The 24,368-nt window shown below is 43.1% G+C and overlaps 1 protein-coding gene across 5 annotated transcripts in view; it reads right to left on the reverse strand.

Moving 5' to 3' along the window:
• AKAP13 (A-kinase anchoring protein 13) overlaps positions 1 to 24,368 on the reverse strand; it is a 100,779-nt gene that overhangs the window by 43,886 nt on the left and 32,525 nt on the right. For 3 of the 5 annotated variants that reach the window (XM_054836426.1, XM_054836430.1, XM_054836425.1), the window contains 6 exons: positions 21,556 to 21,637; positions 17,747 to 17,883; positions 10,810 to 11,153; positions 7,992 to 8,045; positions 3,140 to 3,202; positions 521 to 704 (listed from right to left, as the gene is read on the reverse strand). In XM_054836426.1, coding sequence (XP_054692401.1) covers positions 521 to 704; positions 3,140 to 3,202; positions 7,992 to 8,045; positions 10,810 to 11,153; positions 17,747 to 17,883; positions 21,556 to 21,637 — 864 coding nt within the window. The remainder of the gene's footprint in view (positions 1 to 520; positions 705 to 3,139; positions 3,203 to 7,991; positions 8,046 to 10,809; positions 11,154 to 17,746; positions 17,884 to 21,555; positions 21,638 to 24,368) is intronic. The other 2 variants (XM_054836427.1, XM_054836429.1) reach the window with 2 other exon arrangements.

Below are 24,368 nucleotides of genomic sequence, written 5' to 3' on the forward strand. Positions count from 1 at the left end.
ATTTTCTTGCAAGATATTACTTGGATATTATTAGGATGGATATTGTTAATTGTCTGATGGCCACTGGAATTACTGTTGTGATTCCAACTCCTCAGCATAACTAGACTGTGGTACAAACGTGGTAAAAAAAATCTGATGCTTAGCAGTGCGTTCCCCAAAAATGCCATTCCTTGAAGCAAGAGAAGACATGACAGCCTTGACATAATAGCTCCTACAGGCCAGATCTTGTAAGACCCGTTTACTGCCTTGATGTACAGCAGGGACTCTACGAGGTAAAGAGAATGGCTGGCTAATAATTCTGGCATCAATACAGAAAATACTATATCTGAAACTTCAAACTTGGAAATCCAGGGTATTTATAGTATTAGGACTATAAGTGCTTCTTTAAAATGAGCAAGCAGAGACTCTTATAATATTATGGCCCACCTGTCCTTTAGTGTGGAAGCCTTCACAGTGAAAATTACTTCAAAACATTGATGTGGCATTTTCTAGATATCTAACAATAGTTGGACAGCTTTACCTGGTGATCATAGTCTCTGATTTCCCTCTGCTCGAGCTCTTCAGAGAGTAAGACCAGGGACCCGCACTGATTGTTGGCAAGCGGACTCCGTCTGAGGTCTTTGGAGCTCAGAGAAGAAGCCTCCAAGTTTCCAGAGGGCTTCTTGTTCTCATCAGAGTCTCCAGTAAGGCCTTCTAGGCTGTAACTGAAGAGAAATCATGGAGGTTAGATTCTGACAAACTCTTAAGGACTGGTGTCTTTCAGCATGTAGCACCTTCAAGTGTAAAACACAACACAGTCACTAACTGAACTATGCAGGGAAATGCTGATGTTATCCCTCAGCATGTTACTTCTAAACGACCAAGTGCAGATAGCAGTGGAGGGATTTCTATTTTCTTCAGAACAAACAGCAGCATCTTTGAGCCTCTAAAGAGACAGTAGTTGCCTGAGAACGACCATCCAAACTCCTAGTCAATAGGCTTTCCTACTGGTTTGGTTTTTTTTTCTTTTTCTCTTTCTTGAATGGTGCACAGGAAAATCTAGAAACACCTCTTTTCTAAAGATTTTGGTATTTCCACATATTCTCTTTGCTAGCTTGTCATTAGGTTCTCCTTGGGAATAAAGACACCCAAATTAAACTACCTCGTATAGCACAGTGCTGCCTGTCCTGGACACCAGCCCTCCCAGCAGCCGCAAAATCAGCTCTGGGCTGCATGTAATGTTCATCTCTGCAGACACATCCGCTGAATCTGTTTACCACTTGCCAGTGCACAAAGCTTTGGCACTGCTTAATGTTCTTCTTTCTGCCAAAGCTGGTTTCTTTTTTTCCCTTTCTCTCTCTTTTTTTTTTTTAATTCAATAAATGTTGCCTCCATCAGCCAAGCAATCCTATTTTATCATTTGCCGATGAAGCTAGGTCTGTCCAATGGAGCCAGACATAATCACTCAAAGCTAAACAAACAAAATACCAAACTTTTGCTTGCAGAATTAGTAGCAATAAAGGGTTTGGCCAACCTCTGTAGAGACAGCTGCTGATAGACACAACAGACGTGATCGCTACAGAAAAATGCTAAAAACCTCTCTTCTCACCTACATAAACCAATCCCTCTTTCACATATGACTATTTCCATCTGATCTTTCTTGGCCCTAATATTCTGCTTCTGACCCTCCTGCTCCTTGTGCCCAAGCATCCATAAAGCCACTGCAATGCCAGTTTGGGTTAATGTGCAAACTTTACAAGTTCACCTCCTGGTATACTAGCACAACTCCATGGCTAATATTTGATTTTATTCACATAAAGTCCTGCTAGCTTGAAACAAGGCCTACCCTGGAGATATATCTCAACTCGAGGCTAATCATGACATCTAAGTGGACAACAAACTAACATATAAGCAAATGAAAGGGAAAGCACACTATAGCTTGTACAGATTATTTAAACAACCAGAGGAACTTTAAATTCAAGTAGACTTGCATAGCAGTGATTAATGTTCTGCATTACTTTAGAAGCATTAAGTGGCTGATAAATATGCATTTTCAAAGCAAAAATTGCAATAAACCTTAAATAAGATTTCGTTAATTTTTAAAGACTCTTTCATGTTAGTTAATGAGAAAGAAGACTGATTGAGGCATTTGCAATTTAACCTGCTTTAGGAAGATTTTGACTCAATAATGCGTATCAATAACAGGCATGATAAAGTTTATTCTAAAATACCTGCAAAGACAAATCAGTCCAATTTCTACAAATTATTTAGGGCAGAGGAACATTTTTTTTCTTGCATCCCAAGGTGATAACAATGATGTTATGTAGTGCAGAAAAAAACATGTAGTTTGTTGTGACACAAACAGCTCAAAACTGCAAATACTAGATAGCAAATAAAATAGTCATCAGTTGGTCATACTGGTCTGTAATTGTTGGTTGGGATATATATGGACCAAATGTAGTTAAATCTGTAATGGGAAGGACGTATCGACTTCTTTCTCAATGTCTAGTCTTCAGAAGAAGAGTTTAATAGCTTTACCCAACACCAGCAAGAATTGCCAGAAGAAATCAGAAGCTATAAAATCTGGGAGACTGGCATCCAGGCAGCATCAGAGGAAAACCTGACCTGCAAGCATCAATCCCAACTCTGGGACTTTCTACAGAAGGTGCAAGCTTTAGATGCCTGGGAAATCTTCATCTGTGGCTATCAGATTGGGTTTGCACAGAAAGTTTTACATGATTCGCCTCTTTGAAGAAGAAACTAGATCTTTCAATTTACAAATAGCAAGATTGAATCTTTTATGAGATCCGTCCAGAGCAAAGCGGCACTGAATCACATTAACTCATTTTGATTCTTTGGCTGTCACAATTATTGTCATGATCACGGCTGTAGAAAAAACACGCCTTAAAATTACCACAGAATTGAGCAGCTCAAACCAACAGTGCAGCTTCTTCAGTGCTCAAAGCCAATGAAAAGCAGCCACCACCTTCACCTGCACCCCAGTTCAGAAGAACCATTCCCAAGACTAATTGCAAACGAAGCAAACACACACGTGCATGCTTCAGCCAGAGCAACAGCAGAAAAGACAGTGCACAAGAAGCTGATGACAGGGTGCTTGCAGTGCTCCTTCGCTGCTGCTGCACATTTATTTATACCGTACCTTCTACAAGTAAAGTCAGGACCCATGGCAATGAATTGTACACCAGAGGGACACCAGCTCAAACTAGGAACATCAAAAGAGGCAAAGAAAGGAAAAGGGCTGTGATTATTGGATTGTTATGGAACAGGGGAATGTTAAAAGACTCTCACTCTTGCATATCTTAAAAAAACCTCAACAAAACCAAAACCAACAAACTCAGAAATAATGCAGTTGCTACTATATATTTCTGGCTGCCAGAACACACCAGAATGCCCCAAGTGACCGAGGTTCCCACCGAACGGGTAGCAGGACAGCCCATGCTTCCCCCAAACCCATCCCATCAGCGAGCGTGCAATGTACTGGAGAAACTCTCCTTGTGGGGAAAGATGTTTTTGGGGAAAACGAGGCTGTAATACACCAAAGCCAATTTTGCATAAGTAATCACACACAGCCATTGTGTTAGTAACGATTAGTATTTTTCAGGTACCTCTCATCCCCAAAGCAGAAAAAGAATCCCATACAAGTATTTAATTATTTAAGTCTTCTCCATATGTTTGTGTGGCAAGGTTTTGGTAGCGGGGGGGCTACAGGGGTGGCTTCTGTGAGAAGCTGCTAGAAGCTTCCCCCATGTCTAACACAGCCAATGCCAGCCAGCTCCAAGACAGACCCACCACTGGCCAAGGCAATAAACCCCCTGAGATAACATATTTAAGGGGGAAAAAAACACCAATAGCAATTGCAGCCAGAGAGAGGAGGGAGAAGATGCGAGAGGAACTACTCTGCAGACATCAAGGTTTGTGAAGGAGGGGGAGGAGGTGCTCCAGGCACCAGAGCAGAGATTCCCCTGCAGCCTGTGGAGAAGACTACGGTGAGGGAGGCTGTCCCCCTGCAGTAGGCTGTGACCCCGTGGGAAGCCCATGCAGAAGCAAGCTCCTGGCAGGACCTGTGGCCCCGTAAAGAGAGGATCCCACGCTAGAGCAGGTTTGCTGGCAGGACTTGTGACATCATGAAAGATATAAGAAATGCAAATACAGAATGCAAATATTTTGGTTGTTATGTTAAATACTGTTGTAGGGGTTTTTTTTCCTCTGTCAGCTCACAGCCCAATTACAGGTTTTACAGACAAAGAGAAATGTGGGCCCTCTCCATAAGAAATCAGGAGACCTGGTTACCTGGGATATGGAGAAGGCTGAGGTAGTCAACAACTTTTGCTTCAGCCTTTACTGGCAAGTGCTCTAACCATACCACCCAAGTTGCAGAAGGCAAAGGCAGAGACTGAGAGAATGAAGAATTGCCCACTGCAGAAGATCAGGTTCGAGACTATCTAAGGAACATGAAGGTCCACAAGTCCATGGGACCTGATGAGATGCATCCGCGAGTCCTGAGGGAACTGGCAGACGAAGTTGCTAAGCTACTATCCATCGTATTTGAGAAGCTGTGACAGTCAGGTGAAGGTCCCGCTAACTGGAAAAGGGGAAACAACCCCCATTTTTAAAAAGGAAAAAAAGAAAGACCCAGGGAACTACAGGCTGGTCAGTCTTAGCTCTGTGCCTGGTGAGACCATGGGGCAGATCCTCCTGGAAACTATGCTCAGGCACATGGAAAATAAGGAGGTGATTGCTGACAGCCAACATGGCTTCACTAAGGGCAAATCATGCCTGACAAATCTGGCGGCCTTCTGTGATGGGGTTACAGTGTTGGTGGACAAGGGAAGAGAAAGTGATGTCATCTAATTGGACTTGTGCAAAGCATTTGACACTGTCCTGCACGACATCCTTGCCTCTAAATTGGAGACATGGATTTGATGGAGGGACCACTCGGTGGATAGGGAATTGGCTGGATGGTCACACTCAAAAGAGTCAGTATTGGGACCAGCACTGTTTAACATCTTTGTTGGTGACATGGACAGTGGGGTCAAGTGCACCCTCGGCAAGTTTGCCGACGACACCAAGCTGTGTGGTGCAGTTGACATGCTGGAGGGAAGGGATGCCATCCAGAGGGACCCGGACAGGTTTGAGAAGTGGGCCCATGTGAACCTGAAGTTCAAGAAGGCCAAGTGCAAAGTCCTGCATGTGAGTCAGGGCAATCCCAAGCACAAATACAGGCTGGACAGAGAATGGATTGAGAGCACCTCTGAGGAGAAGGGCTTTGGGGGTGTTGGTGAACGAGAAGCTCAACATGATCTGACAATGTACACTTGCAGCCCAGAAAGCCAACCATATGCTGGGCTACATCAAAAGAAATGTGACCAGCAGGTCAAGGGAAGTGATTGTTCCTCCCCTCCTGCAGTACTGCATCCAGCTCTGGGGCCCTCTGTACAAGACAGACATGGACCTATTGGAGCAAGTCCAGAGGAGGCCACAAAGATGATCAGAGGGCTGGAGCACCTCTCCTATGAAGACAGGCTGAGAAAGTTGGGGTTGTTCAGCCTGGGGAGGAGAAGGCTCTGGGGAGACCTTGTAGCAGCCTTCTAGTACCTAAAGGGGCCTACAGGAAAGCTGAGAGGGACTGTTTACAAGGGCATGGAGTGATAGGACAAGGGGTAACAGCATTAAGCTGAAGGAAGGGAGATTTAGATTAGATATTAGGAAGAAATTCTTCACTCTGAGGATAGTGGGTCACTGGAACAGGTTGCCCAGAGAAGTTGTGGATGCCCCATCCCTGGAAGTGTTCAAGGCCAGGCTGGATGGAGCTTTGGGCAACCTGGTCTAGTGGAAGGTGTCCCTGCCCACAGTAGGGGGGTTGGAACTAGATGACCGTTAAGGTCCCTTCCAACTCAAACCGTTTTATGACAACAAAAGAACCAAGTCCTGGCCACAGTAAGCCCATTTCCATCATACATCTCAGTCTGCACTCTCAGGCCTGGGTTCAGCCTCCCAGCAGGTCAGTAAAACCTGCCCAGTGGAAACTAGATGGAGGTAGAAAAAGTATCCCAAGGAAGGTATCATACAAGCTTCCCGTTACCTTGCTCCCCCCCCAGCCATCTGCTGGTGGCCCCAAGACTACTGGGCGGCTTGGTGGACCCTTGGAGCTATGCTTACATTGAGTTGTTTGCACAAGTCAGTAATTCTTGTGTGGTCGCTTTTCAATTGAAGGAGAGAGGATTTTCCTTGTTAAACAAATGATGCAACATTTACACCAGATAACGCACTTATAGCTGCCTCTATTCCTGACCATCGCCATGTTATAGTGACAATCCCAAATGCTAAAACTGCAGGGAAGGAAGCAGAAGAGCGGGGGAGAGGAGGGAGGAGAACAAGCCATGCATATACGTAGGAGGAAGCCTGAAAGTGGTGGACAATCTCAGAGAAGGAAAAAGACCTTTTGGCAAGGGCTGTGGAAAGCCGTCTTACAGAATTACAACCCTGCTGAGGAGCCACCCGCAATCTGTTGGCAACACCATAAAAACTGAACAAGATCAATGCAGAGCATGCCAAACCCCTTTACAGAAGACAACTTGGGGCGGGGGGATGAGCTATTATATACATCAGCCTTGTGGGAGAGCATAAACTGTTGGAATTAGTTTCAGGTTGTTGCTCTGCAACTGGGGTTAGAGAGGATGATACCAAAATGGTTGGGAGGCCAGGAGAAAAAAAAAAAAAAAAAAAAAGAGAATGCTTATGAGAGAATTGCCACATATTGCAGATATGACTAGGTATTTTAGGTTGCCTGTTTGAGACATTTTCTTTATTCTATGTGTAAGCTCAGTGTTTCAGGATATTCTGACTCTAAAAATACTAAACACAGCTCCTACAGAGGAGCCTTAACAGACAACTGGTAAAGAGATGTTCATTTGCATGAGCTGAGACGAGGAGCACTGTACTTCTTCCTCCAGAGCACAGTGTGATGCAAATAAAGTGGCTTCACAGAAGTAAAAAAAAGCATGTTCTTTCTTGTGCTTTTTTTTTTTTAATTTAAATTCTTTTTTAAGAATCCTCTCCTGAACTGTGCAGCACTGCTCATATGGCTTTATTTATGCTGATGCACAGTAAGGCAGGGTGACTGTTTTGGTAATAACATCATGGCTATGTTTTTTCTGTACGTGGCAATATGGTAGTTCGTTTATACAGGCACACGTAACCCCATCCATTTCAAGGGAAGTGAAACCCTGAGTTAACCTGCCACAGGAGGAGAGGTAGCATGCTGTAGCAGATAAGAAGAGGTTGAACCACTGAAAGGGAGAGATTAAACTTTTTTTTTCCAGCCTAAAAATGTACAAGTGTGGACAGTTCACATTTGCTGTATCAAAACCTAAGTGTCCTATTTTATATGTTAATAGCGCAAAGGTTACGTGAGTGAAAACGCATAGCTGCATGATGGATGAGGAACTGAAAGTTTGCTATACGGAAGAAAAAAACACACACATGGAAGTAAAGAAAAAACCCTTATCTTCTACATTTTAGGACGATGGTTTTAAAAAAAACAGCAAAAGAGCAAAATTAAAGCAATTTAATTCAATCAGCTGCAGATCTGCAGAGTATTCTCCAACTCTGAGATCGTATCTGATGCATCCCCTCCCCAGGTGCCCCTCCTGCAAGTCTTGGCAGGGGTCTCTCATGCGCTTTAAATCCAAATTCCGCACATGCTCGCAGGTAAACAATTATTTTAATACAACTCCAAATATTACAGATGGCAAAGGCCAACAAAATTATATCCGAGATTTCTCCGTGTTATTAACATAGCGTCCTGAAGGAACTGGCTTGAGCATGTGCTCTGCGGGTCAGAAAACCTGCCCTGGGTCAGACTGGAGAGGGAAAGCAGCCAAGCTCTAACACCAACGCTTTGAGAGGTACTACAGGTTTACTAACATGACAGCATGGAGTTAGTAGACATTCAAATGCAAAACAATTAGTCACGTTAGTTGGCTTTGTACCTTCTCCTATGAATGGGAGGCTTCTTTATACCATCCCCCAGAACTCGCATTGAACTGAAAATGAATCATGGAGAGTGGTCAGCAGCTTGAATGGAAAAAAATTAACAAATGGCAGTGGAAGGAATAATATCCCCAACACATGAATGACAGAGGGAATGGATGTATAGGCAAAACACAAAATTAAATACTAAAGGAAGTAATGAGTGTCTTTTCCGCCTCTCTCTTTTAAAATAAATGTGGTTTTCAGTTAGGTGGGGGGTTTTTTTTTTTTTTGTATAAAAAGGTTTCACAGCTATTAACCACGTTGCAACTTAGCTGCTGGCAAAGCCAGGTCAGTTTAAAGTTTAGATAAGGACAAACTATTTGACAGAAGCTGTTAGCAACCGTGATTAACACCAGCTCCAGTTTTGCAGTGCTTAATCCATCAGTGAGAAATGCTGGCATTTCTTTCCTCGGACCCAAACGTTAAAAACACTGCACCATTGTTGAAAGACAGGCATTTCAAATCCGCTATGAATGTCAGGAATTAACTGAAGGATGAACATCCTTTTGTGGCAGCTTTGTTAGTTTTCTTTGTATTTTTAATAGCAAAATGTAGACATGAGGATTATCCATGAAATGCATTTGAGGAGAGGGGGGAAGCGGAGGGGAACTAAGCATGTTTTCACATTTTAAGTCGATTACATTTTTTTTTCTTATCTTTTCTGTGAACAAACTTTTATGCTCGTCTGTCTTACAAACAGAAAACATGCAATGCTGGAAAAGACCAAATCCTGCAAAAGACTAATTTTTTTTTTTTCTGGTAGGCTCCTCAGGTCCTGTATCAGCAGCTCTATTTAAGCTTGACTTGCTACTTCTGCCATCGGTGGAAAGACTATTTTTGGTGTGGAAGGGGGCTGGACCAGGCTGCAAGCCCTTTGCTGGGACAGGAGGCACCGCTTACCCATCGGCTGACCGTGCAGCGAGCCACCCCATTCCTCTTCCCGGCTGTGCAGCCCAGTTCTAATCCTTGGGTTGGTTTTGGTGGCAGTTCCACTTTATTTGGTTCATTTTCTGCTCATTTAATGGGTGCAACCTGCTCACCTATTGAGCAAAGAAGCGACACGGGTGCCCAGAGGAGGAGAGGGAGAATGGGCAAGGGGTAGTGGGAGCAGTGCAGGTCCTGCTCGTCGGCGGGACAAACCTTAGCTAAGGCTTGTGCTCCGTGTAACTTCACTTCAAAGGTTTGCAAAAGTCAAGTTAGAATAAGAGCTTTTCCCCTTTAAATGGAAAAGCATCTACTGCGAGTGAAATAAATGAATAAGCAAACACCCCAAATGTAACTGATTTGTATGAAAGTCACTTGTTTGGGCTTCACTTCCTCAGTATTTGTTGTTGCTCACTAAGCAACCAGAATCTCAACATCACAACAGCCACGTATGAAAAGAACAAAGAAGAACGAAAACAAAATCCCAACACCCCAAATAATCCAAATTCCTTTGTAACAGAAATATAAAACCAAACAGGAACCGAATCAGCAGCAGAGTCCCACCCAGCTTTTCTTTTTTAATTAACCTATCTGACAGCTATCCTTACGTAGCAGCGGCTGTATCTAAGAACATATGAGAATAATTACTGTTCCTTTAACTCAAATTTTCTTACATTTACGACGAACGTATTTTCCCATATTGGAAGCAGCCTCCAAAGTCTGACGCAGGAGAATTTAACCCCATCCGTTAAGTGCTAGCAGTAATTGCCAGCTATGCAGTTTACTATCCTCAGAAATCCTTACAAAATAGGTCCTACACTTAAATCTCTCTGAGTTTATGAGCTTATGGACCCATTATGTCATAAACCTGCATGTATACCTTATGCTGACTCTTCTGTAGCTTTAAAAAGATAGATATTACTTAATTTATTTAAATATCACCTGGGCACCAGGAATGAAGCCAAGAAAAGGTGGCAGTGGTTAATAATATCATCATCTTTCACCCTATATTACTTATAGGGTCCTGAATGCTTTTCAATGTTGACTTTAATATGTGAAGGGCCCATGCTCTTCCTTCAGTGATGCCCACAACTCCCGAAGTGCAAAGGACACATACATTTCTGATGGGAGGCTGCTGCCTCTCTCTGGGTTTATCCGAACAGACCGGTGACAGCTCACCAGGAACCCGTTGTCAGTGGCTGGTTTTATTTTAATGGTACCACCAAATGCCACGGCTCTGTTTACCTTAAAAGCAGCCCCATGGCCATGAAGACAGCAGCAGGCAGCCCGGAGAGCGGCGCTGGGCTGCATGCCTGGGCTTGCAGCTTCTGTAAGCTGCAGATCTACACCGCAGGGACGGGAGGCTACGGCACCCTGACCTGCTAAAACAAGTTGCCATTCCTGCTCTGAAAGCATTAAGAGATAATAAAAACACTGGCCAAACCTCCACTGGTTTCAGACCATGCGGGGTTTGACTATCTCTTAATACAATGAAAGCAATAATGGTCATCTTTACTTTGCGGTCAATGAGATTTAACACTCGAATAATTCCTTTAACGAAGCCCTCTGTACAGAAAGGTGTGGTGACAGTTCAAATGAGAGCGCTGTCCCAAGCTATTTCCATTAGCTCTGGGAAGCTCAAGTGTACTGTAGATATTACGTACATTAATCTTGAGAGTTAATTTAAAAAACCAAACAAATAGACATTAGGAGATTGTCTTCACCCCTTTCAGTGAAAAAGAAATAATAAGAAGTGACATCCGCAGTTTTCTGTTTTATCATGCCGAGCCCAAAGCTTAGATAAATATGCGTGGGTGGGTGCAAAGTAAATCAAAGCAGCTCTTTGCTCACCTTCTCTGATTAATTTCTGCTTCGTTGGTGGCGTTCTTCCCTGGCCCCCAGCTGTGTCGACGGAAAGGTGACAGCGGTCGCATGGAGTTCCGTAAGACGGAGGAATGAGTGGGCACATCCGTGATACTGTCCAGCTCCTCTTCCTTCTCTCCCTCTGTGGCCACCATGTTGGTGCAGCTGCCATCCAGGCTGTGCCCGTCCTTGGGCTGGATGAAGTTCACTGTCGGTGGGAAGGGAAGGGACGTGTCGCTGCCCAGGGATGAGTTCCTCTCCAGGGACATAGTGTCATCTGCAGAGGAACTGGAGCTGGTGACATCGCATGCAGACTGCTCCTCTTCAGGCTGCTGTGGATAAGAAGAATTAAAAATATATTAAAAGTAGAATCATGGAATGGTTTGGGTTGGAAGGGACCTTAAAGATCATCTAGTTCAATCCCCCTCCCATGGGCAGGGACACCTTCGACTAGAGCAGGTTGGTCAAAGCCCCATCCAACTTGACCTTGAACACTTCCAATGAAGTGAATACATTTAATATTTTAAATAAATGCAGATATTTTGTATTTCTCACAAGCTGAGAGACTTCCTAGTTGATAGCATGAGGCAAATTATCCATCACAGAAGGAAGACTTTTTGCTCTGGTTTCAAAAGAGGTTAAAATGCTCTGCAGAGCAATCTCTTCCACCCAACAAGTCCCTGGTTGCCATAACCCCGGGCTCTCATCTTGATTCTCTGCCTGCCTTCCTCTCTCCAACTCCACATATCATCCTGCACAGCAAATCCTGCTCCTCTCACCATTTCTAGCTGAACCTGTTATCAGTCAAGGTGCCATAAAACCACCAAAGGTTCACCAGGTGTTAATGACGGAGAGCAATTCATGGGGAACCGGGTCATCGTGACTCTGGACAACAAACTCCAGCCTCTCCTGTGGGACCTGGGATGGGTTTGTAGCTCTCAGCCATGACAGCTTAAGGGCAACGCACTGCTCCACTGCATCATGCAGCTCTAAAGGGTCAATTATTCAGTACTAGAAAACAGACAGGAAAAAAAAAAGCTTAAATCCCCATCCCCTGCTACTTTCCACTAAGCAAAAAGTTAATGCCAGGGTTTGCAGCACTTTTCAAATCCAACCGTAATTGAAGAATATTGTTCCACAGGATCAGCTGCCCTGTATTACAGGCCTCGAGTCATACTGAAGTTTTTTGGTTTAGTTTGCTCCAAAATGCAGTAAGTGGAAGCCAAACTGGTTCTCGTTGGCCAAAGGCCACATGCTGACCATACAGCCCGAGAAGAGCCTGTGTGTATTCTGCATTCCCCGTGGCTAGCATAAAAAAAAAGAAAAAAAAAAAACACAAGCATCTCTCTGACATCACCTTCAATCTGAAATGGTGTTTGCCCCGAGGGACTGACGTGGGAAGTTTCAATTTATCCTCCTGCAGAGCCCTGCGCTGTATCATTTAAAATAATAATAGGCAGAATGATCTGTCAGACCATATATAATAGACTATTCAGCAAAGCCACAGCGGTTAATTGTCTTCAAATAGCAGGCTCGGTGGGTCTCAGCAGAAGCCAAGCTTTCAAGGAGCTGCAGGCTGTCGGCTCTCATTTGGCAGAAGCCAACGGGCTACAAAATCCCGTTCCCAGAAGGGAGAGATGGGCATCGAAACCACGCGGGACAGCATGAATGGGAGCGGTGAGCGATCCCTCACCTCGCATCCCACCGCCCTCAGTGCCTTCAAGCCCAACAGTCTTAAATGCCCCAGACACTGTTGCTTTTCTGTGCCTTTTTTTTTTTTTTTCTGATGGGCACACATTATAAGCTAAAAGCTTCTTGTTAAACTGAATAAAAGGAAACTGAAGCGTTCGAGAAGTATTCTAATCAAGCATTTCACAATTTAAAGGGAAGCTCTATTTCAAGTTTGGCTATTTTTTATTCTTATTTCGGTTTAACAGGTACACAATACTGTTCCTAAGGTGGTTGAAAGAAATGCTGTCATACTGTTACCTCTCTCCCACCCATTAAAGAAAAAAAAGGCGGGGGGGGGGAAGACAGCATCCACAACACAGTATCGAAGTACAATATACCTTTTAAACACAAAACATTAAAAAAACCACAATAAAAATATATCCCTCCAAAAGCATGCATTTCATGGTAAGGAATGTCAAATATTGATGGTGAATTTGAGTAAACACTTTACTATTAAACTTATACTGTAAATGTAAAGTATTGGATTTGACACATATTTAAAGAGGAAGTGTAGGTTAAAACAAGAGAGAACCGAAATGCACGCTCCGTAAAGTTTTTGATGACATTCAGCATTATTCAAGATAATCTGGTATTTGTGTGAGTCATGATGAGAGCTTACTGAATTGCTTAAATCCAGACAAATTAAGTAGTCATTATGTGGATAATACTCCTTCAAGAGAGGAAACAGTCTGCTTCGCTTTTCTGAGACACAGGAAAATACTGTTAGACATCAGGGCAGCACAGCAGGAGCAGAGAGGACGACCCGCCAGCTGTACAGTGGAAGGATGGGGCAGTTTGGAAACATGAAATTTGGATGCAAATCTAGCAACAGTAGTGCAGAACATCAAATTATATAGGGAGGAATTAGAATAAAAAAAATAAAAATTTATTTCCCAGATACTGCTCCAGTTTAAAATGCAGAACAAAAACCGCGTCCTTAGCAGGGAACATTTGGGGTTTCTATCGTAAAGTGCAGTTCAGAGAGATATTTGAAAAATGTGAAATATTTGGTCCATTTTAACTGTTACCTTGAGCAGCAGAACACAATAAACAACTCCCCTGAACTTGTGGCCCATGCTTATTCATCTAAAAATATTCTGTCTTCATTTAAATTATTTTTAATTTTTTTTTTTGAAACAAAAGCACAATAGTTAATATGAAAGACCAGGACTCTGCAAAATGCCAAGTGTGGCTGACATGTCTACATCTATATCGCAGCCACCTCTGCAAAACATTAGCTATCTGACCAAGTGCCAGTAAATATGCATTGCTCTTTAATCCTATTTGAGGAAGAAAAATACCGTCTGCAGAATAGAAATCGTTCTCTAATGTGTTCTTTTCTTACAGGAAAAATGAAACATTAAAGAAATATTAATTTTCTTCAAGTTAGGCTTGCTGCATTGCACCTTAATGAATTCAACCCTTAATTGCGACCATAAAACTCATGGCTGAAAAGAGCCCTTACAGACATGCTAATAGGCATTTCCTTTGCTCTCAGAAACAGTACTCGGTGAGAAGCTAGGAAGAAAAAAATGAGGTAAGCCATAAAAAGTGAGGTTTCTGAGAAAGAATGCATCTTGTTTCTTCATGAATAGGGATAAGAGAAATCACTAGGATGGTGGGGGGTATAAGATAATTTCTTCAACTAAGCCCCTCTGTCTGTAGGAGGTCTTGATAAGTGGAATTAAAATGTTCTTTCAATCATTTTAGTGATGACAACACATCAAGTGCTGAGACACAAATTTATTCTATCCCCTGATATTCAATGTGAATAAAGGTGTTACAGTATTAAGGGGGGGAAAAAAAAAAAAATAAAAAAATTAAACCCTGGCATCCTGAAGTTTCTTCGGCATACCGTTACAGTAAAGGAGGCACCATCTTTGGTTGGTTTGATATACAATCTAGCAGAGTCATTTTTTGTTTGGATTTGAGTGTGGCTCCAGGCTCCCCAAAATTAACCTCAGAAGTGGCCTCCTATTAATTATCGTGGAGTGGCACAGTCTTTCCCCAGTGAAAGCCCCTCTCAACTTTTATTCCTTGGGGTTGCTTGAGGTTTTTTTTGCTTGTTTGGTGGGGTTTTTTTGTGGGCTTTTTTTAGAGAAACAGTAATTTAAAAAAAAAAAAAAAAGACAAAATATTTATGTATTTGTGTATTTCCTTGATCAAACCAGAGACAGGCAAAAATGAAACAAAATTCAAGGGGCTGAGTTGCAACCCCTTCCTTTGATAATGATTTGTGGGTTCCTGACTTCCCAAGGGCCCTTCTTGTGAATCATTTCCCAAGAGGCACATTAAAAAACTTCTGAATGCTGAATTTCGGCGGCAGGTTAAAAGTTAAGATGAGCAAAGCGTACGGGCTACGCCCCAGGACGTTGCCAGATGATTGTGAGAAATGACCTTATGCAGCATTAATCATTCGAGGAGGAGGGTGTTGCAAAGCCTGCCCAGATGGCTGGCTGAGACGGAGAAGGAAAAGCAGGATGACGAGGACATGGGAATGAAGCGCTGACGCAAAAAAACCCCAAAAAACCCAAACCCAAACATTTTTCTGAAGCCTTAGACCTCATGTTGGAAGTAATTTCTGGATTTCAGTGACAGCCTCTAAAGTCTGAAAAAACAAGTCAGGTTTTAGCGCTAAAGCTCTCGAACCCGGCAGCTCATGTTACGCAGCTCAGCACCTGTCCTTTAGGGCAAAAAAACCCAAAAGGAGACAAGCACAGGAGGTGGCAAGGAGACGGCAATGATGGCATGCACCCAACACCAAGGACAGCTTAAAGTACCTGCAGATTTTGTGACCCCACAGACCCCAATTCTCCACGGTCCTGGGGTAGAACCGGGGCTTAAAATCTATGAATTACAAGCGATGTCTATGGGAGCAGCCTGAAAACCCCGGACAGACAATAGCTTGTTCTTCCTAAATTTCTTTTAATGTATTAAGCAGTTAACAGATGAGGAGTGATTTATACAACAAAAAAACCCTTCTAACAGACAACAGTTCAACTCTTGCTCCGTGCAAAGGGGAAACAAGAACAGGACCAGTAATAACAGTAATCATCATGACACTGAAAGGCTTAAGATCCTCTTTTTGTTCATAAACATGTTCTCTCTCTTCCCAATTTGATGTGGAAATTGTACTATTTAATAGGCTTATAACTAACCAACTGCAAGCAAGACATGCATCTTATAATCTTTTTCAGAAGAAAGATTACATTCAGCACTGATTTGAGTGGTTATTAAAAATATTTATAACTTGTATTTCTACCAGCTGGGCTCAGTAGTCTTAAAAAAAAAAAGAAAAAGAAAAGACTGAATTAAGGAACAAGCTCACAACACTAAAATCGTGTCTCGGGTTCTTCTAGAAATAACTTTAATTGTAGAAAAGGTACTTGGATAAATTCTGAGAAAGGAGACAAGGAATCGAGTTAGTCAGCAAAGCAGAGACAAAAAAAGCGACTGAGGTTGATTTAGCTTTGAATAACTTCCTAAACTCAACTCAGGAACCTTTTGAACCCATTTGTAGACAAAGTCTGCAGTCCACCACACAGTAAGAACAATGCGAAGGCTGCCAAATTAAGAAATTCGCTTTCTACAAAGAAAATAATTTCCTCCCTCTGCCCACTCTCCACTGGCAACTGAAGATCTACTTTCCCCACCATCTCCTCCTTTTCCCTGCAACATCCCTACTACGTTGTACTACCTATTCTTTTAAAAGTTTAATTTTTCTTTCTTGTATTTGGAGAAGAAAGCTTTCCACATAAGAAAGGGAAAAAGCTAAAATTCTGTGCAATATAAAATTTACTGTGTTCCCACAGCACTCTTCTCCCACACATCCCCATATAAGCATTAAATCAGGCTCAAATGACAGTCGGCTGTCGTAATTCGTGCCACTCCACACGAGAAAATTGAAGACAGTCTTCTGCTCTGCCAAACAGTCTTATATTCTCACAATCTAGGGTCCCGCATCACTTTGAGAGTAAGATGGGAAAGGGTGAGGCTGGTGAGCTCTGTGCCCTACCACATACATTAAGGATGACTTTACTGTTCATTTATAGCACATGAGATCACTTAGCCCGGGCTGTGGTGTTTCCCGTCCCGCTGGAAAATATTCACCATCATCTGATTTGATTTAAGCAAATAGAATTTTGTTTCGTTAAATCTATTTCTCTGAAAGCAAGTGTGAAATCTACTCCCAAAGCTTAGTTTTTCAGAGCAAGAACTGTGCCTGCACAAACAGGTAAGTTGGACCTAAACGTGAGATTTCACGGAGCCGAGACCAACGTGATGGCTGCTCTCAGGAAGGTTCGCATCCCCTTTGATTCTGCATCACTATATTCTTGCTGAGTGCTTTTTCATCATGGCAAGAAGAATGTAAGTCACCAGCAAGATGATTCTTAAAAAACAAAACCTAATCACCCTCTGAATAAATTCAGGCTGCTCTTATGGACGGCAGAAGACCGATGCTGCAGCAAGGCATCCTCTGTTTGGGAGGCTGACTCTGCACCTCGCGTCTCACCCACTCCTCCCTTCCCCTCCTCAGCCATGAGCAACACAAAGGGCACAGGGATGACTAAGGTTAGTAATGACTTCTGTTGCTGATTTTAAGCAAACCTGAAAACATTTTCCTTCTACTTGCACGCAAAAAGGCATTAGAGGTATGTCGCCTAGGCAACAGAACGATTCATTGGAATTGGCCTTAAGTATTCAGAGTGTTTCCTTCCTATCCAGGGAGTCACACTGAATATACAGAAAAACACTGGTTCCTCTGACAATTACAGTATATGATTCTGAAGGTGTCAGCACAGAGGTCATCATTTGCTGGAGAAAAGCTCTTTTGTTACATTAGTTAAAGATGGCTTTCATACCATCTGTGCAGTCCCTAATGACCTTGCAAGAAAATCCACCTTTTCAGCTGTTCCTCTAGTGCCTGATTTACTTTCGGACAGTTCAAATTGCTTTCATCTTTTTACCATCGGGGGCTACATAGTTTTTGGAATTCTGCTGTACGTAAATACATCCCTCATGTTGCTGCATCCGAAGATGGGACCGGTTCCTTCCCATCTATTCTGTTCCAGGATAATCGCTTCCAGGTTTCAAACTCACCAGCGCAACCAAGATGATCTGCATTTGCAGTACGGGTTTATCGAGTCAAGACTTAAGAGGTTTTTTTAACCGTATCCCAACCAGGCTTTCCTACCTTTCCAAAGACAAGGTCTTCCATCCCATCACCAGGCAAAGGGAAGAGGTCAGACTCGCTCCCGGACTCTCTTTTAAGGACACCTTGTGACGAGGTGCAGACGCTACTCAGCCCATCCTCCAAGAAATTCTCACATTCTACGGGAGCAAAGCAGAAGGAGTTACTGTAGCATCCGTACATTCAACTCACACTCAGTAAATTCAAGGATTTAAAACTAACAGTAAACACAGTTTTATAAATCGTGTTCACCTCCCAAAACTGTGCCTGCAAATTTTCAAAGAATTTATTCAAGAGTTCAAAACTCCTTTTTAATGCACGATCAAAGTACATGGTGCAAACAGAAATCCTGCATTAACCAGCCATATATGCTTGTAGCTTGAGGTGCTGAAAAATATGCTATATATCAGGTACTCCACACTGAGCACAACAGGATATTTCCCATCGATTGCAGCGACTTCAAAATTAGATTAATATTCAACAAATGTAGACATATAACTTGACAATATTTGCTTGCTTTCTCAATTAAAACCAATCAATTCTCTCTCAATGCCAATTTAGAGAGGGGAAGATTATTTCATTCCTTCTTTTATACTTCTCACTGAAAAAACCACTAGCATGACTTCCACGACAAGCTTTACTTTTTTAAGATTAAACAATTAAGTGTCTTTTTAAATTCCAAAGCTTTCATAACTCCTGACATTGATATATAAGCATATTGCATCTCTTTTTCCAAAATGCTTCCAGCTGTTTGTATCGGGGTGATGAGCAACACAAATACAGACTGCAGCCACTGAGAAAGCCCTTCCTTTCCAAAAACCTTAACAGACATGTCTTTGCATCAATAATGACTGTATATCATTTCATTTGTCCAGCCTTCAGGCAAAAGTATTTATGACAGTTTTGGCAATACCTGAACATTCTTTTCTCCCAGCTCAAAATATTTTCAGGGAAAAAAAAAAAGAAAAAAAAAGGTGTTATTTTGCAACCTGCTCTAACTAAACATAAGCAAAACATGTTTAGCTCCCTGGAGAGGAGCCAGGGCACTAAAACGTCTTTTTGCTCTTAAATTACACCTGACGAACTCCATCCTTGGCTACATCGACCTTACGCATCAATGTGACGACGACAAGTTTGGGTAGCTAAAACCCACCTTTTTTCCTTTCCCAACCACCTTTTCCCCTCCCTCATCCCTAACCTGTGCCTGACAGCAGCTGTCAAACACCCCAGCCACAGCCCAGCCGATGGGAGCGACTCTGCTGTCGGAGGAAATAAAGTTAATTTATTGATGGCAGCGGGGCTGCCCTCATTTTGGGCACGGGGGAACTAAAAGCGGTCGGAAACCCCATTACCCTGCAGAGGAGTTTCCACACCGTGGAGAATTGGAAAAGCACTTATCGGAGGCGGCGTGGCTGCTCCCTGGTCCTGTTCCCCTTTCGGTAAACCTGGAAAATGTGAACTGCTTTTCCATCACTGAGGGGGAGAAGGGAGGGGGGAAGAAAAGGACAGAGGGGAAAAAAAAAATAGAAGGGAAAAGCAAAGGAGAGACGGAGAGGCTGTAAGGGAGCGGGCCAGGGTGCCGACCGTCCAGCTGGCAGCCGGCAGAGCGTGTCCGCAGCCCAGACTGAAAAACAAAGGGGCTCGAGCCACGTTCCAGTGGAAAATCAGTGGTGACGGTCCGGATGCGCCAAGGGACGGATATCTCACCCCAATGATAAATCACAAGAGGCAGCGAAAGGTTCTGCAGGAGCCTCCAAGGGACAGAGGACATGAAGTGGCTGGGAGGGACAGAGTGATGGGGACTCCCCCCACACCTCAAACCCTCTCGCCTCTTACTTCTCCTTTATTTTCAGTTGTTTGAGGGGCTCTTCCACCCGTCCTTTTCTCAGTTAGCTCACTGGGTTCGTTTGCTTTGCTTTACACTGCACAGGCATTGCACAACGCTGAGCTCCATCTCCCAGCCCTGGTGACATCACCGCCACAGCAATGGGACCATGACTCCCATCACACATCCACCCCTGCTCGCTGCAGGGCCGACAGCGCAACCTCTGCACGTAATACAGAGGCAAAAAAAAAAAAAAATATAGTAAAAAGCCCTAGGAAGAAAATTTCCAAGCAATTCTTTCAAGTACGTTTTCCAAAGCCTCATCCTCCAAGACAGGGCCGAGCCCCCCAATTCCACGCCGATAGCCACGTATCTGCCACACTCCTTCAGGCTTTTCATTTCAAAACCACTGACATAAAATAACATGCTAAGGTTTCTGGAGTTCCTTCTAAGATTTGAGGACTCTGTCCTTCCAAGCCACTTCAGCAGGATTATTCAGCAGGTGAAGAAGGTGTAATTCCCTATTGAGTTGTGTATTTTTAAGTTAGGCACACTACAACAGCTAGTGGGTTTATTGCTGTCAGGTGTTGCCAGGTATTTTGCGCTCTCTACGCTGCACAGCACCGCAATAGAAACAGAATAACTGACATTATTTCTATCTAGAAAGGCCAGAACTTGCAGAGCCTGAGATCTTCCTGCTGCTTCTGTCCGACCAGAGAGCATGTTCATCAACTTAAAAACCTCTCTTTTTGCTTGTGTTACAGGCACATATTATTATCATTATTAATATATATTTGTCATAATTAATATTATATTTCTATAGTATGATATTGCATTAGATAATTAAGTAGTATCTAATTGATATTGATCCATATGAATACCAGATTATAGATTTGGCAAGTCAAATGGAGCGCAGTAACTCCTGTCTGAAGTGTAAAAATATCATACCAAGAGGTGATTTGTGGACACAATGAGGAAAGAAGCAGCATGGTGATACTGCAGGTTCTCCTGTAAAACACTATTGAAACAGGTACTCACGACTATTCTAAACACAGGATTTTTTTTTTTTTTTTTTTTTTTTAAGAAAAAAGCACTTATTTCACTTTGATAGGAGCTAGAACTTCTACCTAGAATAAACCCCTCAGGTCAGTCACCTGCATTATCCCTTCTTAGTCTACACTCTGAAAAAATTGGGTTTGGATTTCATATTGACATTCAGTGATTCAATCCCTGTTTTAATTTCCAGTCTCTCAGATAAATTGAAGGAGATTCAGGTGAGACCCCTGCTCGTAATGAGAGGAAGGCAAGAAGTGTCCTCTCTCTATGAACAGCCCAAAGTCACTATTTGGTGCCCCAATAAATTACTCTATTTGTTTCAAACATTCATAATTCAATGAAAGGAAATGCTTTTTTTCTTATCTTGGACACCAACCCCTCTTTGAAACTTGCCCAGACAAGATTTTTTTGTCCCAGTGGAAGAGCCAGAAAGCACCAGCCAGCACGCAGGGCTGGGAGCACGGCATGGCTGGTGGGCAGGGTGTGGGAACGATGGCTCTGAACAGCCTTCCTGCTTCCTGGAGCCTGGAAATCATGGGAACACTCAGGGGAAAAAAAAAAATAGAATTAAGCCACTGATTTGGATCTAAATATGGAGTCAGGAGTTTAAATTTCTGATTGTATTATCATTTTGGCTAGAAACCATGTCTGTGTCCCCCACTGCACCCTTCAAGTTTATTAAAAATAACCAAAATATTGAAGTACTTTAAATGCAAAATTACTCAGAAAGGTGACACACCACACAGCTCACTGCAAGTCAAGTGCTACAACCATGTGCTAACAATGACTCATGGCAGATTCATTACACATTTTCTTTAGTTTATGTATTTTTCCTGTTGAGGCAAGGATGTCAAAAATAAGGAGAAGGAAAGAAATGGTGAGGAGAACCACAGGGCTGCTCATCCAGAGCCCCCACCGGCACGCTGCTCACCTGGAGACTCCTGCGTCCGCTTGCGCTCCAGCAGGGAAGAATCGGGACATGGCTCCAGCGAACACCAGCTCTCGCGGTTTATCTGAAACACAGACCAAAGCAAATCAAAGAAAGGCCACTCTTGCTAACACCTCTTCTTCAATGACGCTCTGCATCAACCAGCAGATATATAGTTATGGCTTAATTTTGTCCCAATAGTAAAAAACTTCAAAAGTAACTTACAACTTGTTTTTTTTTTCCATCACTAAACAAACCATTAAAATATGCCAAGCAACTTTATTTCTCCATGGAAGGTATGGCTCTTGCTCAAGGCAGGAGTTCAGAGGGAGGATGAGCCAGAGTTTAAGCTACTAGCTGAGGATTGAAGAAACCTGGCTTCAATTCTCACTTCCACTTGCAGCAGGACTGAAGGCAAGATACTCCTCTGCTTTACGCCTCAGTTCAATATCTGCAGAATAACAATTCCTTACCACCCATATTGCTGTAAAGATAAATTACTTTAAAGATAGTAAGGCGCTCTGATAATGTGGAAATGAGGGCTAGGGAAGTGTCCAGGTCATGGTGAGAACCAGAAGTACTTCATGTTTGCATTAACTGAAATGACGACGATGTTACAAACCCCCATTCTAACACAGAGACTCATCACATGGTTTATTTCAACATCAGCCCTTATCATCATCCCTGTCCCTCACCCCTTCTGTGACTTCCAGCCTTCCAGGAAGGATGACTGATGCGTTCTCAGTCTTCTCCGCTGTCTGCCTCTGCTTTACTCTTCCTCACTTGGGTTGTGCTGTCCAACATTCTGACTCTGAAATCTGCCTGACTATCCATAACCCTCGGCTCATCCCACATTTGCTTCCATCACTTTTGTCTACAGCTGGTAGACCCTGGAAGCCCCTTTGTTCTCTCTCCTTCAGCAGCTCTGCCGTTCCTCCTAGCCAAACGCCCCTCTGACAAACACAAGCAAATCTCACCTGGACAGTCCCATGTCCCACCTCAGGAAATCCAGAGGTTGTTTCCCCTCCTGACCTGCCACAACACACGGGATCTCGCACGTTACGTGGTAGCTAAAAGAAAGCTACTGAAATAGATGACTTTGATTTGATATGCCAACTTTTTCTCCTACGCTCTCTCTGGTTTTCCTTTTCTCTCCTGAAATAATTTCCTTTTCCCTCTCCGCCAAATAGAGAATTTTTACTATTTACTTTTTGCCTGTGACCTGTCTTCAAATCGCCTCCATGATCCTGCTCCATTTTTGCAGTCCCTCATCCCCTCAACATACTCCTTTCTCCCATGTTATGAAATGCACTGCTTTTCCCTTTTCAGTCTTTTTTTTCTTTTTTAAATAAAGAAAAATCAAGACTCTCCTACCCTTGACCTGACCTGCTGCTTTGACTGATGACCCACATTCTTCTTCCCTTTCTCGCTAGGATGATGGAACTTGTTATTTGCAGTCGTTGGCTGACGCTCCTCACCGGTCTGGCCGCATCCCCTTGCCCTTCACTGGAGATGCTCCTGCCAGCACCTCCGCTCACCACGCCACAGAGTCAGCGCTCCACGCCCCCCATCTGTCAGCTACTTTCTACAGCACATTTTTCTTCCTTAGGTTTTGTCCTCCTCCATACTTCTGTGATGACAAAATGAGGTTGGAAGGGCCTTTGACAGGTCAGCTAGTCCCTTTCTGCTGCTCCAAGTCAGGCTCAACTATAATCCAAGAGGTCTTAATCCAACGCGCCCTTAAAATCCTCCAGCAGCGAGGATGCCCTGACCTTCCCCAGTCAGCAGCCCTTGCTGGACAGGGAAGGAGCAGCGAAGATCCGAGAGGGAAAACTGAGCAAGAGTCTCCCAAGGAGAGGTGAAGGAGACCTCATGCTCTACCAGACTCAGGTCTCCGGGTGACCTCAGTGCATGTCCCACCTGGACGTCTCTCCCCACCTCCATGCCATTTCACAGGCTATTTTTCTTAGATCTGATGTACGCTCCCTATCAGTAGCTTGCTGCCTCTGCTCATACAGGCGCATTTCGTACACGTGCACCTAAGATCCCCTTAGACCCCTCTACGTACACACATCTAAGGTCCTATCCCTCCCTGCACCCCTACTCAACGCACTACGCGCACACCTGTATACCCATCATCTCCTATTTACATACATTATGTATATATTAAATGAGAGGCAGAGAGGGAAAGAGAGGCAGTCTGAGAAAGGCTTTTGTAAGCAACTAGTCAAAACTGTTTGGGTTTTTTTTTTGTTTTCCAAACTGACATAAAGACGTTGAGTTTTAACTGTCGCATGGACAGTGGGGCACTGTTGGGATTCTTTCTACAGAAGAAAGATACACCCCTGTTCTCAGCAAGGCTGAGGGGTATCTAACCTTACCCATTAAACTTCACTGCAGAATGTATACATACTTTTTTAGTCTGTAAAAAGCTGTAAAGTCAATAAATATCACATTATGACTGTAAAGTTAATAAATATCATGTCAATGTTATTTTCTGTCCAGACAAAGCAGAATCTATTTTGCAGCACACTATCTTATATTTTATTAAAGACAAATCTAGAGGTTGAGCCTCAACACAGATAGGAGGACAAATGCAAATGTGCTCAAGTCTATACAAAAGAAGGAACAACCCATTTCAGATATAAAATCAAATTCTGCCTCCTTCTGACTAGCTTGCACCTAACTCCTTCCTCATCATATTCAGCCTGGCCCTTACTCTTACACCAATAGATCTCCATTAAATTTAAGGGAACTACTCCTGATTTACACTGATATCCGCTATTGGAAAATGATAATTAAACATCCTGTTCAAT

The sequence above is a fragment of the Grus americana genome, chromosome 10 (assembly GCF_028858705.1).
Source record: "Grus americana isolate bGruAme1 chromosome 10, bGruAme1.mat, whole genome shotgun sequence".
Lineage (NCBI taxonomy): Eukaryota > Metazoa > Chordata > Aves > Gruiformes > Gruidae > Grus > Grus americana.